This window comes from Pezoporus occidentalis, unplaced genomic scaffold (genome assembly GCF_034315485.1).
Source record: "Pezoporus occidentalis ecotype Australia unplaced genomic scaffold, CSIRO_AGI_Poc_V1 ctg22, whole genome shotgun sequence".
Classification (NCBI taxonomy): Eukaryota; Metazoa; Chordata; class Aves; order Psittaciformes; family Psittacidae; genus Pezoporus; species Pezoporus occidentalis.
The window spans coordinates 4,532,584-4,550,617 of NW_026914072.1; the positions used below are offsets into that span (position 1 = coordinate 4,532,584).

An 18,034-nucleotide genomic window follows, 5' to 3' on the forward strand; every position below is an offset into this window, starting at 1 on the left:
CTGCTCCTAGCACCTTGTCCTTTTTAGGTTAAATCCACCCAGCAAACAGGGAAAGCAGCCCCGGCTTTCTGTTGCTGTCCCGCTGGCACATATTCACTTATAGGCACCTTACCCACCTCACACTATGACCATCACTCCCTTCTAACTTCCATCTCAGGTACTGTTATATAAGCCTCTGGTCCTGTGCCTATCAGAATGCTCCTGAACATCACCTGGTGCCAGGCTCTTCCCCACAGCCTGTGTTTCCGTAGCCCAAAATCACGCTTCTCACCAAAGCCAATCCAGTGACTGCACAGTGCACCGCTATCTCTTAAGTCAGAGTTTGCGCTCCAGTAGGCAATGGCCATAGGCAAGAGCTCATTTTCAAGATAGAAACCTGATCCTCTTAACAGCAATGGTAGAACATGCTGAAAAGGCAACCCATGCATAAGTAACTTCAAAATATGATCAAGAAACTGCCTTTCAACCCCCATGTTTTTAAAGTGCGAGTTAAGCCACTTTTCCCCAAAAAAGTGCCTTTATAACCAAAAGCCTTCAGTTGAAACCAAGAACTAAAAAAAGTAACTATTGAAGAGTAAGGGTTAGACATCAACCGATAGTATTAGTTTTCAAGAACTGATTATCTTTCAGAGGCCCTTTCTAGCTGACTAGAATCAGCCTCTTACACATTTGTCTTCCATCCCCCACCAGAGTACAGTAACACATTATCCTCTTGCACACCAAGTTGTCATCTCACATTCAGATAAAGTACTCTGGAGAAACAATAGCCAGTGGCAACAGACACTGCTAATGACTGCAGAGTTACTCAGTGAGACATTACAGAGTAGTATCTCAGATAGGACTGCTTATAAAAATAGCCCACCACATGCATTTATAACTTACTACTACTTCTTTTTCATTATTAAATTACCATTGATCCCAATTAAAAGAGCTTTTTCCCCCCAAATACAAGAGAACAGAGCTGTCAACTCTGTGTATGGAATAGTTTTTGATTTCTTGCAATAGTGACTGTAAGGGAGTTTTGCTGGCATTACCCCAAAGGCAGCCCCACAAGAATCACAATTAGATCTCTAATCATACTATATATTTTCCCTGCTTGCAGTTGCCTGTGTTGCACAGCTTGAGACTACCATTATAGACTAGCCATAGATAAAATATACAGCTAGAAGAAAACCCAAAGGCCTTTCATTTGTTCCAGTTCTTTTCTAATTACTGCTGGTGACATCAATTAAGACTTACAAACAGCAAAACACTGCAGAGATGAAGATAACTAGCCAGAAACAGCATGTTCTGTGGCAGCCAGACTGACTAAAAATCCAGAATATCTTTACCATCCCAGAAGAGCCAATGGGAGTTCAGGGTACACAACAATTCCTCAATACAGCGCCCTTTACCTTAAAACAGCATGGTAATTTGTCATATACACAGACAGTATAGTTAAGCTGGCAAGCTTGAGGAAAAGCTGTGGAGTATCAAGCAGAAGGTGTTACTCAGCTCTGTCCACAGCACAGCAAGTTAAAGATCAGCGCTCCATGATAGTCACATAATGCAAGGGCAATTAGAAAAAACTGTTCAGCAAAAAATTCAGTGCTGGGGTAACGGAAAGCAGAGGTCTTGCTCATAGAGGGGTGTTTCCCATCTCATCAATTTTCATATTTAAATAGAGGGAGGCAGTAGACTTGGCTTTAGGTGAGGAAACGAAGGATTATTCTGGACCTACAGCAAGTCAGAATGAGCAAAGCTGAATTGTAAGAATGGGCTAAACTTGGTGTCCTGGGTTCAGCAGTAGCAGTCATTTTTCCCCTTCTTGGTAGCTGGTGCAGTGCAATGTTTTGACTTTCAGCTCGGGAACAGAGCTGATAACAAGCGATGTTTTGGTTTGGCCAAGGACTTTGTGAGCCTCATGCTCTGCCAGGGAGGAGGGGAAGCCAGGAGGAAGCAGACAGGACACCTGACCCAAACTGACTAAGAGGTATTCCATACCACAGCACGTCATGCCCAGGAGGTAACTGGGAGTTAGCCGGGAGGGCTGGGAGACTGCGGGGTTGGAGGAGGTATCGGTCGGAGCTTGGTCGGGCTGAGGGGGGGCAAGTTATTGGTCGGCTGGTGCTGAGGTGTTGTATTCTCTTCCCTTGTTATTTCCTTTATCATTATTATCATTGGTGGTAGCAGTAGTGATTTGTGTTATACCTTAGTTACTAAACTGTTCTTATCTCAACCCGTGGGAGTTGCATTCTTTTCGATTCTCCTCTCCGTCCCTCCGAGAGCAGGGGGAGGGCAAGAAAGGGGGGGAAGTGAGCGAATGAATTACCTGACTGGGTTTAAACCACGACACTTGGGTACTGTTGGCTCTGGTAATAACTGTATAAAATTCCATCCATTGCCACAAAATAATTTTATTAGATACATGAATACAAAAGATTTACAAATATATTAGTGTTTTCAATGCTGGAATATAGAAAGTAATCTATTTGTAAAGTCAAACATACATATTAGTAACTCTGTCTCCAAAATACTGCATAAAAATACTTGGATTGCTACTATGAAACTGACCTAGCAGTCTCTTTCTCTCTTTGTCAGAGAGCTTTGAATCTTCATCAATAGCTTTCAATAAAGACAATAGCTCATCTTTTGTGGTCTTCTCTGTAGTGGAGCGATATTCTCTTTCATCAAGTTTTTGGCAAAAGGTATAGCCTAAAAAGGAAAGATGAGGCATTCAAACAGTTAACACCACACAAGATTCTACAGACCCATCCTCCTTCAGAGTCAAATTAGTCACTGTTACAGCAATGTCTTTTCACATTATCTCAGCCCCTTTTATTTCTATTTGGGTGCAAGACAAGAATAAAAAGTTCTGTTTAAGGTATTACCTGTTATGTTACTTGGATCTTGACCTTTCTGCAAAGCCAACAGTTTATTGCTGACCATTTTATGCAGTGTCCCTGGGATCTTGAACGGAAAGAGAAGACAGTTAAACAGCAGTTTAGGAAAAGGCAATTCTGCATAAGCGCACAAGATAACAAAAACATACAGGTCACCTTCTAGTTCTTACCTTTAACACATCTCTTTGGTGGTCCATAAGGAACAAGATCAGGAGGTCAGTTTTCCCTCTGGATAATGTTTTATTGTTGATAATAGCCTTAGAGAACGTTCTTTTCACAACCATCCTGTTGTCACTCTGAAGAATAATGTGAAATAAATGACCAGAAGAGGAGAATTAGTCTCCTCCTTCAAGAAGGGCATTACTTTTGGATTTGTACAGCTATTGCTTTTCCTGTAGTCATGTATCTGAGGTACAAATGTGTTTTCTGACCAGTATCTGATTTCAGTAATTGTAATGCAACATGTAACAGTTAAGTACACACATTTACCTCCTCCTGTAGTTTGAGCTCAGAATTATGTGCTGCGACAGCCATGAAGTACAGTAGTCTTCTGAACTCCTCCCTGATTTGGCTGTCTAGGAGTTTCAAATAGAGTTGAACAGCTTCTAAAGATTGCTCCATCTTCCCATTCACTGGGGAGAGATAAAAAGTATCTATTGCCATATTTATTTAAATAAATTTACAGTGGAACACCTAAATTAGCCAGTGTTCATATCTCTAGACAGAACTGGTCAAACAAAGCAATTCATTCTCAGAAATTCCTCCCAGGCTGATTAGAGCTGTTTGCATACAATGGGAGAACAGCCCACACCCAGGTTTGTATTCAGACAACTCACTATCAATTAAGTTAAGTTGCAGTTCAGCCATTCTGAATGGCATGAGAAACACTGAAAAAGGAAAAGGTTTCAGTTAAATGAACAACCTCTTGTTCTGGAAATAATGATCTCACATGAAACGAGGAATGTGTCCCAGATAAGCAAGCTAGCTCCATGAATTAATTGCAAACCATTTTGTAGAGCTTCCCAAGTTTTAATTTGCCACACTATGCAGAATAGCCACTTTAGATATGTACTAGTATTCTCCCTTTATCACATAGGGAGGAGGAATGGGATATAAATGCAAAATATTCCCACCAACAATAATAATAATCAAGGTGGAAAAGGATGAAAAATAAGGAGAACAAGGATGAGGTGATGTTCACTGAGAACTAAAATAAGACAGCATTTTAGAAAGCTGTTCATAACATGAAATCTAAGAAACGCATTTCTGTTGAAAAGAGGGGAGAGTTGCAAATGGGGTACAACGCATATACACAGCTTTAAGTTTAGCTATTAAAGCCTAAATATTTAATATTAGACCATATTTATTTAATTTCCTATGGATACTTACTTTCCATGGATACCAACTACCGAATTATAGCACTCCAGTTTCACAGCCATTCTACATAGGCCTGAACAAGAACTACCGAATTGCATGCAGTCAGGACCAAAATTTCAAAGCAGTCTTCATGATTAGAAAGTAAAAAAGCCTGTAGGCCTGAAGTCAACTTTTAAGCTTAGCTGCTGTAATAAATACTTAGTTTGTCAGTGCATCTCACAAATAAACTTCAGAATGCAACTTTATTTTACTTACCTAATAGTTCTGCAATTCCTGAATGAATTTCAGATGCATGGTTTAACAGTGGCTCCTTTTTTTGGCCATAGTATCTACCAATATTTTCAAACAGCAGTAGTTTCCACGCGTCTGCTTTGTCTGGTTGATCAGGCAAGTTCCTGCTAATATCTACCACCATATGATCTGGAAGATATTCCAAGCAATCTATTGCTGCTGAGAGCCATTCATCTGTCCTAGAAGACAGAGTGGTTTAACTTTGTAGCATTACTTTACGCCTTTCAGAGTCGCTTGCACCGTTTTCCACAGAAAGCAGGTAGACTGGTTTCTCAGTCACAGTGAAAACTGCTTGTGTAGGTACTTAAATATATCAGAAATTGACACAAAAACAAAAAAGACTTTTCCTGACACACTCTGGTAGATCACAGCCGGATCTTAATCAAGAAAAAGAACTAGTAATCCAATCCAGGTAAACAATCACAAGCAGTTAAACCTAAAGTTAGTCATGTCCTCTGCTGTTAGACAAGGACATAATTGTTGCTAGATAAGCAGAAACATGAACCTTAATCAGATTCAGATTGGTAAATTTTCCAGACTATGTTTTAAACTGTATTTATATACAGTTTCACGCTCAGCATTTTTGGCTCTTACTGTAGTAGGAAAAACTGAACTATTTCCCTCAAGTATTTTTTTAATGGAAAAATTTTCAATGTCACAGCAAAATGCTCTGTTCTTCCCTCAATGCAGAAACCAATCCCCCTCCAAATTCTATAAAACACTACCATTACATTAAAAAAAAAAAAAAAAAAATCTTCTGAGTGTTCAGCAGAACCTGTCTTGGCTACTTCTGATTTAGAGGTTAGCAACTGTTACGTACCAGTTTCCAGTCAAGCCTAACCGGTAGAAAAGTGCCTGCTCACATCCTTCCTGCAGTACTGGAGACTGCTACACTTCTACCCAAAGACCAACTACGCTTTACATTCCTATGAAGGCAGACAGTTGTTCAAAGTTGCAGAAGTGAGCGACAAACACTTACTGTGAGTCACTGAAAGCCTTGAGAATTTCTCTGTCTAGGTAGTTACTTGTGATGACATATACAGTTCCCTTCCTTGGTTGTGGAAGCTGAGGTCTGATCTCTTGGTGCTCAAGTAAAGACTCAAGGAGCGGAAGGTCCACAAGCTGCAGCAGACGAGCAATTGTTTGTTCTTGCCATACTTCATTAATAACTGGGAAGGATGAAATACACAAAGCACATGGTGATGCAGCAAGTGCAAAAAGAGATTATGAAAGACAACCCCCCTTCCTCCCACCAGTCCTAACCGAACAGATGAATTTTACCAAAACAAAGATTTACAGCAGCAGAGAGTGCGGCCCTTAACAGCTGCATCTTTTATAACTGCAAAAGGCAAGAATTAGCCATTTGTTTAGTTAACTACAATCCTGGAGAACTGCTTTTTGGGTAAGTCTGACGTGCCTTACATTCTTTGTGCTCTAATTTGCAAGCAACATTTGTTCTAGATAAGGAATTAAGAACAAGAGTGTAACTGTGAGACTGTCCTTATCACAGCTTCTACAATTCTGATCTGGCCAAGTTCTGGGAGTCTGTAGGATATGTTAACATTTTAACCAAAGGAAAAAGAACACTAGAACACAGCCCTGTCAGAGAGAAAACATGAATTGTCACGGATAATTTCACACAATACTTAAGGAATGCTGGATGGTGCAGATTCACAGGTAAAAAGTAAGGGAAGAGTTCTAGCTAACAGCAGACTATTGGCAATGAGTAAGTCAAGCACAAAAATAGAGCAGGTAATTAAATATTATGAAAAATGTTTCTAACTCAGATCAAGCTCTGTGCAGTTGTATACTTCTCCACAAAATTCAATGTTGGCTTATTTCAACTATAGATAACAGGTCCTGTCTGGTGAAATAAAAAGGCAAAAAGCAAGCCTGCAACAAATACAATTCACCTTTGTTATGACACTGTTTTCAAAACAAAGTACTATGAGAGTCAGTTTGATTCCCTCTCCAACCTGACAGGCATAAGCCTTTCCAGTCCTACAGTGATTATCTTCCTTTTCCCACAAACAAATGGCTGCAACATTACTTGGCTTACCTCGACGGGACAAGCTGTCCGAGATGCTTACTTGAGGGCTATTTGCAGGTTTTAAACTCAGGTTTTCCCAGAGATCCTCCAAGCTTTCTGGTTTGACAGGAGTAGTGTGAAACAACATGCTCTTCTCATGTCTAAGATTAAAAAACAGTTTATATCTATTTATATCCACATGTAGAAAACCAAACATACCATGTAACACACATGGGTAACTGACTGAATTTACAAAACGTTCTATCTACATAACTATTCATGTAGTCTTCCCCGCCCCCCCTCCCCTGCCTTGAACTTTCTCTGTCCAAGTCGCACAGGAGAATGCGTGACACCTTAAAGAACTATGTGCATGCAAGTGCAGAGTTCTTCTCTTGGAACTTGACACAAGAGCATTATCAAGTTACCTCAGTTACCACAGAGAATCTAAGATGACAAAATGGTTAAGGAGGGAAAAGTATTTAAAACAAAAAAGGCCCAAACAAAATTTCCCCCTTAAAACTCTGGAGTTTGAAGATGTTATTCCCGATGGTGAAGCAAGGACAAAAATTAAGAGCTGTTCTTGGAAAACTTAAGTGGTGATTGCTCTGTGGCAACACCAATCCTAAAGCTATGTGGCTTATTCATGCCATCAACTAATGGAAGGCTTCAGGAAACCTGTCACCCACTTCTTAGGTTAGCTGGGTCTTGGAGTTGCTTTCATATGCTATTGAGTAGATCACATAACTCCAGACACAGAATCATTATTCCTCCAAGCATATTTGTTTCATTTCAATTTGTATAGCTTCTTTGGTTTAGGGCACTGCAAAATCCTTTTGATGCCCACTGTCTGCTGTATATGTGACAAGCTGTCTCTATCAATAAATCTGTTCCTGTCAGCAAATGAAGCAATGTAATCCAACGGGTCTGTGCCCTGCCCAGAAGAAAAATGCCTTCATTCTACACTAACAGAACATGAATAATCTTGCTTCATGACTGTTTGTCCATTATCTTCCAAGTCTTGCTTTAACAGCCTTTGTAACAAATATATTTTAAAATATATATTTTTAAAATACCGCAGTTGATTAAAGTGTTTTTTAACTCCTCACTAATTCTTTTCCCAAATAAAGACTTGGGACAGTTTGCTTTAGCACAGAACAAGAGCGAGGGGAGCATGCAAGGGAGGAGGAAGAGGGGGAAGCAGGACAACACGAACATAGTTTCTTTGTGAGAACATGTCAGAATACATTCAGAGATGAATGCCTGACAAACACTGTTAAAGGGCAGTTATTTGATAACACATCATCCATGTAACAATGTGTTCTGCTTTGTGAGGGTTTAGCTAGTACCAGGGTTCTCTTTGCCCACTCCTAAAGAGACAGGGAAACAAAACCTCATCACAGGACTTCCCCCTGCAATGGCATGCAGTAGCATAACAGCCTGCTACCTAGCCTAGGAACAAGTCATACATGCATGAACAAACAGCTGAAAACATTTCAAAAAGGTAAATTTGAAATGTAGTGAAGCCAAGATGATGAAAGAAGAAATTTTTTACCTGGGGTTTGCCCCTTCCACCCCTCCCTTAAAAACTGGATAGATTACGGGCTTACGCCAGAGCTAGGTGTGCAGTGACTATAGAGACAGGCTAATGCAATGGAACAATTTGATGCACCAGAGTTCCAATTGGTCATATTGGTTTAGAACCCAACAGATCAGTATCTGTAATGCACCTAATCTCTACCTTCTTCCCTAATGCAACATGATAACAGACACAGGAAAAATAATTAATCAGGCTCAATCATTTCCTCACTCCAAATTGCTGTTTCCGGTATCTTCCACCCACAAACTCCAGGTCCTGTAATTGTACAGCAGTTTCACCTTCACTCCCCCAGAATACACAACTTTTCCTCTTCACAATCCATGTACTGACCTTTGTGGTGTACACTGCTGGAAATCTTTATCCAGTTCTGTTTGGTTTGAGACATTGGTGAATCTGTAGAGGCTACTGCTACTGTCTTCAAACACAGAGCGTTTGTCTTTCCCAAAGACCCTCGTTGAAACAGCCTCAAATACTTTGTAATCCATCAGCGCTTGACATACACGAACTATTTTAGCACGGGAAATATCAACATCCCCAAAATACTTGTTCTGTAGAAGATGAGCGAAGACAACATCCACAGCATCCGAGCCAATGAAACAGTCATGATAGCACTTCAGGTTCTGGCGACGGTTTTTCACCTCCACTTGAGTTTGAAGTGCATTGATAATGCTGCTCCAGACATATGTTGCTCCAAATGGTTTCTGTGCCAAGCTAAAGCCTAAGAACAGAGAAAGCATAAAGATTGAGTTCACACTGCAATTAGAGAACTGCCTCCTTCCCAGCTCCTAGCTTTCATGGATCTTGTAAGGATTTAAAAAGCTTTGAGTCTCTCAACTTGGCTTGGGTTGCTCAGTTATTAACATTTAGCTACCTTCTTAGCAAGTCTGTCTGCACTGTACAAAGGTGTCCCTCTCAGGTGGTTGCTCTCACTAAATATTAGCCTGAAGCTTTAGAACCAGGAGTTTCTACTTTTTCAGCCTGTCCCTTTGACACTCTCCTTTTTCACACTCCTCCATCACCTAACAAGTTGCACTTGCAGAACCTACTTCTAAGCACACGTGTTCCCACAATGAAGAGCTAGCTGCATGTACTTGTAACTTGCCAGTTCCTATGCTAACACTGACAGAACTATGCAGGTGGGCAAGGAAGAAGAGACTCATCAGACAGAAGAGACACCTTGTTTCCTGCAGGATTGTGCATACATGCAAGCTACCCATTATCAGTGCTTAGCATATCACTAACAAGATCAAGACTTCTCTTGGGACACCAATTACTCAACATGTTTATCCCACCATAGCTCCAGCTGAGCTTTAAGCACTGTGTACTCAATGCCACTTCCTTGAACCAAGCAGCCTTCCTTCCCCCAATAAAACCACTGAGCTATTACTCATTTACCAATCTGATTAAGAATAGCATGCCAACAACTAACAGTTTGATCAGAGGCTAGACGCAACCTCCACAAGGACTTAAAAACACAGAACATGCTTGAAAAGTTCGCAGATGGCACCTCACTGGGAAGGGTTGCAGCCACCAGAGAGGTCAGAATTAGAATACATGATTCTCAGGAACTGAGTAATTTATTAAGAGAGAAAGCAGAGGAAGAGGACAGAAATCAAAAGATGAATGACAAAACATGGAATGGGGTACTGGCAGCAATCCTACAGAAAGCCATCTGGGATTATGACAGACCTCAAACCAAATGAATTAACAGTGCGATGCAGTGTTTCAAAGAAAAAAAAAAAAACAAACAACAAACTCGTTCTGGAACATATTACCATGAATATTTTCCACAGAGATGCGGGAGATGTTTTTTCTGTTCTGTTTAGTCTGAAGTAGCTTTAGTTACAGAAGTGTATCCCAACTTTGGGCACCAGAGTTTTCAGCTGATCTCCATCTGCCAGAGAGCCCAGAAATGAGCAAGTTGGCAGGGAGAGGGGGAAGTCTGGGGGCACTAAAGATTGAAAAGGAGGAAAAGAAATAATAAAAAAGGCAGTGAACACAACAGTATTTGAACAGAGCAACAGTGATCTTCAGAGACACTATCAAATAGACACCTGCTTTCTGAAAAGATTCAGGTCAGGTAAAAAAAAACACCTTTTCCATACAAAGCACTAAAGACAAAGCAGAGACCTCCCATGATCTCCAGTTCCCAAAGCTTTAAAAGCTCAAGACGGACAAAGCACACACCTGCTGATACTTTGACCTGATGACACCTTCAGGTAGGCAGAGCAGACAACACAAAGCTTCCTTCCAGACTTACATTAGCAGACTAGCCTGTTTCAAAGGAAAATAAGAAAAAACCCAAACCCAGTGCCACCAGACATACACCAGCTCTGGTTCCTGTTGCTAAAATACGTATCAACATAACCACCTACAATATTCCTACTATTAACCACTCTTTATCACCTCGCCCTTCCACACACCACCTAACCCCCTTTTTTCTTGTTTGTTTGTTTTGGGAAGCGGCATTAAGCTTGGCATTAAGGTTACAAGGATTTACAAAGTTAAGGTGCTCGAGGTGGAGGAAAAAGCCTAAGCTGTTCTCAACGGGCGATCTTTAGCCCTTCACGCTGCACTCATAGAATCATAGAACAGTTTGGGCTGAAGAGAGCTTCAAAGGTCACTTAGTCCAATCTCCCTGCAACAAGCAGGCACAAATTTCACTAGACTAGATTGCTCAGAACACCTCTTCAACTAAAACTGATGAGCCACCCGCTTTTCGCTTGTTTCCAGGACAGAGACAACCGCCCGTCCTTCCCGGCCGGTCACAGTTCCACCGGCACCCGATAGGCTCTGGCCGCAGGCGAGCTCTGTGCGGGACAACGGCGCAGCACCGAGCCCGGACAGGGCCTCCCGGACGGAAACACCTCCCTCCACCGGCGAGCAGCCAACTTTTGAACCGCGAAAGGCGCCGGCACAGAGCTCCCGGCGGACCGCGGCCAGGCGGAACGGCCCCAACCCTCCGAGCCCTCAGCCTGGCTGACCCACCTCTCCTCACCGATGGGCCCCACCGCACCCGGGCTGTGGGCGCTCCGCAGCCCTCTCCCCCAGCCCAGCCACCGTTCCATTCCCGCTGCAGTCCCCGCTCCCCACCCCATACCGGGCGGCCTAGCGGCAGGGCTGCAGACGGTGCTGAGGTTCAACGCCGCCGCTTTCTCCCGCACCGTAGCCATACCCGATGGCAACCGCTCCGCACACTGCTGCTCCGCGCCGCCCGCAGAGACGGAGAACCAGCCGAGGGGCGGGGCAGCCACCCTACGCCCAACCCCATTGGCCCGAGGCCGGAACCAGGGGCGGGCCACGCGCGGCGGCGGGCGGTGACTGGCTTTCCGGCGGCGAGGCGGGAGCGCTTCAGAGCAGCCGGCGGTGCGGAGGGCGCTAAGGGAGCTGGGGCTCGGACCCAGTGACACCTCTGTGAGGAGGAAAGGAGACGAGGGCAAGGGGTCGTGTTGAGCTGCGGAGCGGTTGTGCAGTGCTGCTGTCACCTGGCCGCAGTGCCGAGCACCGGAGCGGTAACACTCCCGGTGCTTCCTGCAGCAGTACAGATGCGTTTCCCGCCCTGTATTTACTCTGCAATTCAAACCGAGAAATCAAACCGGTCAGCTCTGTTTAAATTAACCTGAGAACAGGCTCGTACGTGACTGCGGACGAACAATAAAACAGCGCTCCTGCTTGTGACCAGGCTTGGACAACCACATGTGGTTGAAATTTTCCTCTGATGTCTTATATGAGCTGTTTATTGCAGCAGTAGGTATTTGTTAATCGGAATGAAATAACAAATCCACTTTCAGGGTAATCAGCTTTCTCTACTGTCTGCAGGACACTGCTGAGAGATCCAACATTGTTTTCTACCAAGTATGGACTATATTGATGATTCTTACTCAGTGGAATCATATTAGAACAATAAAAAAAAATCAATCATGTTTTTGGACTGGTTTCAACAGAAGCAGACACAGAGCCAAACTGCTATCCATGATACGCAAACTCAAAAGTGTATAATGGACGTGAAAGACCAAACAATACTGATATCACAAGCAATACAAAAAATTCATTTTGAGTTGTCAGTGCTGAATGTCGACAGTAGCTTTGCAAAACAAAATCCCCTGTGAAACTTCAGCCTATTCTACGATAGGCTCGTGCACACAGGTGAAAGTGCAGGATGTCTGCTATCCACTGGAGCTCAGGTCAACCTTTTCTCGCCTTGTCTCATTCGAAGGTAGGGTGCTGTAAGTGCTCATCCTATACAAATGACTAAACAATGGGCTTCGTCATGTTAGGCTGTGAAAAATTGGTACAGGGAGGTAGACACCACAAATTTAGGGCAAACAAGCATTTCTTCACGTTTCACTGTCAGAGCAAACAAAGTATTTAATTGTGGAGTTCTAAGAAAGTTTTTGTTAAGTTTTTCAGATAAAAGAAGTCTTAAATCTCTGGGCTTAAGACCAGAGAAAAACTGATCTTTCCAAATGGCAGCAACATGCTAGTCTTTGAAAGTTCATACTGTTTTCCAGCAACAGGAATTGACAGAGATTTCATTCATGAGGGAAAAGGGGAAGATGTTTAAAGAAAGAACAGATCTGATTCAAGGTGTCCGTTTTACAGTTGCCATTAACAACCTAATAAAAATTATATATTGTAATGGTCAGTGGGGATTTCAATAAATAATTTTATTATTTCCTACTTTTGTAGTAGGTTGATGCTAGAGTTTTTTGATGCATTACCAGAATCTATTAACTGCAAATCAGTAAATGCCAGTTTATTTTCAAAAATGAATTATTTTTGCTTAGTTGTTGAAGTGATGCAGCCAACCATTCTGCAATGGCTCACCATAGCCTTGACAGTATTTAGAACTACAAACATTTTCAAATAGGAGGTGTACCAAACTGTTAATGAGAACATGACACCTCTGAGAATGATTTGTCAAAACACTGCTTGCAGGGAAAAGTGAACCACAGCTAATGCACTGTGAGAGGCTCATCTATAAGGTTGTAAGATTTTTATTCTTTTATTACCAGGTGAGCAGCAGTCTACCTCAGACTTCTGCCTTTGCTTTCATGTGTCCCCACAGTGATGACAGCTGCTAACACACCAGGTTCTCCAGGGGCAGATGAGTCAGCCAACAGGTAGCTCTGGTTGAACAGTCTCTGGTACCAAAGGATGTTGAAAAATGTTCTGTATCTTTTAGTATTTCCTAAAATAAGATTATTATAAAATGCCTTCCTAAAGCACAGATATATTCTATGTAATTATTAATATATACATATTTCATTTATACTTTTATATAGTTATTTTAAAGAACATAATCTTGTGCAGCCACCATGGCCATTTGTAGCTGATGTCATTCCAAAGGCTGTGGTGGAAAGATCTCAGGATGAAAGTGTAACATGCTGTACTTGGCTTCCCCTTCCACAGTGTTTTCCCCAAATTAACCTCCATAAAGTTGAACTTGGAATGCACAAGAGAATGCCAGTTACAAGGATGTAATTAACATAAGTCATTCGTCAAATTACTTAGGACCAACTTAATGGCATTCCTACTTGCACATGGAACAATAAGCTTGCTCCAAAAGCAGCTCCACTCAACAATGCAGGACTACATACAAGACAGATGCTGCTGTAGGTATATGTATCAAAACCTCGTGCACAGGGTGCAGGTCTGCAAGGGAGACTGTAAGCAGCACCTGACAAGGAAGTCTGATGATATAGAATACTGTTGGCTCTCTGTCTAATAATGTCATTGAAGTTGCACAGAACAACAATTTACGGTGTCAAAAATGTATTTTTAATACATTATGCAACCAAGTGCTAGATTTGTACAGTTGTGTCAGATTCCTTGAAATTGTTATAAAGAACTTTTGTAGTGAGGAACAGCAAAAGAGAAGTCTATATTGATTTATTTCCAGGTCATCTAGAAATACTGCCACCAACTACAACAGGATTGAGAGAGTGGCCTTCGTTTAGAAGAACTTACAGACTGAAGTTTTCAAGAATTTCTGAGTCTCACATAAGAACTGCAGGGTTTAATTAGAAGCATACAGCAGAAATACAGCATTTATATTCAACAGCCACAATTTCAGGCCTGTCTGCTGCTCAGGATCTGATTAACTTACTCCTATCAATGAAGTGTTTGCTTGAGGATAAAGATGATGATAAAGACCCACATCTAGGTCCTCTCTTGATTATGGGGGGAGAGAAGGCAGAATGGAAACCTGTACCATCACAGAGCGAGAAACTGATGCGTACATTTATGTAAAGTGCTGTCTGGCTTTTTCCATAATGAACCTAGAAGCTGGGCAGCCAGCCAGTGTTTGGATGTGAGAGCACCTGTAATTCCCAGGTATTCTGGGCACAAGTGAAGGAGACAGAATTGATAGAGGACCTTACTAAAATAAAAAAATAAAAAAAAACAACCAAAAAAACCCCCCAAAACTGTGTGATGTAGTCGTTCTGTATCTTAATCCAAAAGACGAAAGTTGGAGGCTTCCATTACCTAACAAAGATGGGGGAATGTTAGTAGAAAAGATAGGATACTACTGTTTAATCTATGGCAGATCAATGCTTGGTTAAGGGATTGGGAAATGTTGTGTGTTCTTGAAAGAGACACAGTAAAAATTCTGTTTCAATTTTGAAACTTTTAGAAAATCTGGAAGGACCCCAAACCTGGAAAATAAAATAGTCTAAACCCAAGAAGTTTCCATGTTCCAATTATTATTCACATTCTAAATGCCAAAAAAAAGAAACATTAAAAATGACTATGAAATAAAGAGGGATTCTCACAGAACACTACTATCCCATTTCTTATTTCCAAAACAATTTAGGTCCCACTTTCCTGAAGGATTAACACAGAACTCTGCATGTGAAATGCTAATTTTACATCTCAGAAACACATCAGACTACAGAAGGCTCTCTCTTCCACCAAACTATTTTCTTTAGATTTCAAATGTCTTCCCATAACAATAACAGCTTTAAAGATTGTTTCAACACAGCCTGATCTCACATATACATAAAATTTTATTGCCACATTTGCAAGGATATGTTGAACCCAATCTTTATGGGTGTTTCTGAAAACACACAGAAATTAATAATTACCATAAAAATTCAGAAAAGTATTCCACTTATTTAGAACACTCTCCCCCCCCCCCCCCCCCCCCCAACATCAACAATGCCTGTATTCACTGCAGTGCTTAAGTAGATGGAGAACATTTTATACAGTAACCCTTAAAATGTTACTCAATCCATTCACAAATGATGAGACATAGAATTTTGTGATACGGTTCAGTGTCACATGAAGATATGTAAGGGAAAAATCAACAGCTTCAGTTACAAAAATTACTATTTTTTAAGTCGCACTTCTCACAAGCTTATCAAATCTCATCTATTTCATTGCATGAAGATACAAAGTCCTGTACATTGTTTTTTAATACCGAAACAGTCCTATCAAAATCAGAAAAATCTCTTCTACCTTTATTAACTGGACATTTAAGGGAATGAACAGCTATTCATACAATACTGGATTGCAAAAAGGTATGTGATATGCTAGACAGATACGAAAGAAACTGAAAGAACTCCTGCAGTGAATCTGCCTTATTACCAATAACACATTCTATTTGTACTGAAGAGCAGCAGAGGTTTTCTTGGTGCTGGGTTCCATGGACTGGAGAGGACTGACACTCTCCCTTATAATGCACAGCAGGTTATTCACAAATTAACTCTGCTCAGTCCCAACTTCCCATCTACATTCAAATTAGAAAGGGTTGTTTAGTAGCAGGTTCTGTGGGATACAGTGATGCCACCCTGCACCATTAAGTCCATACTAACCATGTCTGCCCCACCACGGAGCAGCTGCTCGCAGGGGCTTTTCTGTTTGGGCCAGAGTACAATTTACTCCCAGAGTGCAAACTCCAGTGTTTTATACCAACATGAAATCTGTGAGGATTCCACCCTTGCATTTTTGAAGAGATTGGAACAATAAACAAGTTTCCAGGACAGAAGCTTCTGGACGAATGCTTGAATCAACAAAGGGTGCTTTGTTCAGGAGCAAAATCCTTCCATTCCTGGCTGGAATACCAATGTGACTGCAGGACCAAGTCAAGCTGGGCAATGGCAAAGGAAGGGCAGGGAAGCAACGCTCTGGGCCTGCTCTGGCACACACTGACCTCCAGTGGAGCACGTTGCATTCTGCGTAACAAGCCAGGCACAGCAGCTGGAGAGGAAGTCACAAGCTGGAATTACCTGAGACTTACTGTATTGAAGTACACAGGGGGTAAAGTCCAGCAATGTCACAAAAAACACTGGGACAAGCTCTGCTTCTCTGTCTTAATAAACACTAAATAATTTTATCTTAAATGGATTTTAAAACTTTTCCTCTTGGGGAAGTTTTCTGGGACTTGCAAGAATGGTTCTGCATTATAACTGGAGACGAGAGTGTGCGTGCCTAAATGTGTGCAGGACAGCATGGTCCTACCAACACTGTTTGGATAAAGACTCCTCACAGAGCAGTAAAAACTCACTGTCATCTACACAGTAGAAACCTGTTCAACCAGAATGAGCATGTACAGGTACAAATAATTGGAACATCAGAAGTTACATCTGCCCAAGACGGCAGTTACCATCTCTCAGGTGACCTGCAGCAACTGATGGAATGTGAGCTCCTGGATACTGCAACACAAAACCAAACACACTAACTTATGTGACTACTGAAAGTAGCATTGGGTCAGTTCATAAAGAACTAGGGGACCAGCTCTCACCAGTTTGTGCAGTTGTGGAGGTCCCCCACAGCAGCATGCTGGGGTAGTAACTTACGCTGCTCTGCCAGGAACAACTTCACATCCCTACTCCCAAAGTGAGCAGGCACAAATAGCACCAGTTTAATAGGACAGAATGGTCTGAGGGATAACAGAGGGGGGAAAGATGAGAACTCTAAATGGATTTCTTGATTATAATAAAATTCCTGAGTTTTACTGTTCATTTTGACTTCTTCAGAAAACAGCTACTTACCATTTATATTTACACTGACTGCAAGGCTGGTGTTCTAGAGCAGAGGATCAGGCTTATGTTTATGTATGCTACAAGCAGGAATCTATCATTCACCTTTTCTATTACTGGACAATGCACCATGGCCACGAAACTCAATTATGCCATGTTTTGCCAGGCCCACAGTTTAGTACAGGAAAATGGCCCTAAAGCATCCTCCAGAGAGCTTTTATATGTGCAGAGTTCACGTCAAGAGGAAAGTAACAATCCTGGCCAAGCATTTCTTACGGCCTTTGTTTAAACCAGCTGATTCCAGCATTGGGACACACGGGTTCTCACACAACATGCAAGCTTTCTCTTCAACTCCTTTAGCGCAAAGCACTGACTATGGACAAACTACCTCTCTGGCTGTTTAAACAAAGTAGCTGGACCTTGGACTGAAGCAAATAAAGGGCATCTGCTTACCCTATTCTCTTACAAAAGCTGGAAGGATGGTAATGTCTACATGCTGACCAACAGCAAAAATGTGGGAGGCTTCAGAAGCCACCATAGCTGCTTTACTTAGAGAGCAGACCTAAATCCTTATTCTTCTGGAGCTTTGAATGAGTTACCAGCTTCACCTAACTACATGATAAAACATTGCTGCTTTGGCTTTTATTCAGTTATCATACCTTTTACCTTCTGCTGCTGCATCAAAAAGGTGTGATATATAGTTAATGCACAGACAAAGCACACCAGCAACAACCAGTTAGATAGGACAGAATGATGCCAAATAATGTGGTTTTACTTGAAAGGTCTTGCTGGAAGTCTTAGAAAGCTGCAGCACATACTCCCAGTGAGATAGTTTAAGATTTCAAGTAACACATGTAGAATAAAGAGACTTAAT

At 41.7% G+C, this 18,034-nt stretch overlaps 1 protein-coding gene across 1 annotated transcript; it reads right to left on the reverse strand.

Moving 5' to 3' along the window:
• Positions 1–2,376: 2,376 nt before the first annotated feature.
• DEPDC7 (DEP domain containing 7) lies at positions 2,377–11,414 on the reverse strand. Its single transcript, XM_062620284.1, has 9 exons — positions 11,277–11,414; positions 8,507–8,894; positions 6,610–6,740; positions 5,530–5,719; positions 4,515–4,729; positions 3,372–3,514; positions 3,053–3,178; positions 2,871–2,949; positions 2,377–2,694 (listed from the first exon to the last, which is right to left on the reverse strand). The coding sequence occupies exons 1-9, from the start codon at positions 11,347–11,349 to the stop codon at positions 2,480–2,482; spliced, it is 1,560 nt and encodes a 519-aa protein (XP_062476268.1). The 5' UTR covers positions 11,350–11,414; the 3' UTR covers positions 2,377–2,479.
• Between the last annotated feature and the right edge of the window lie 6,620 nt (positions 11,415–18,034).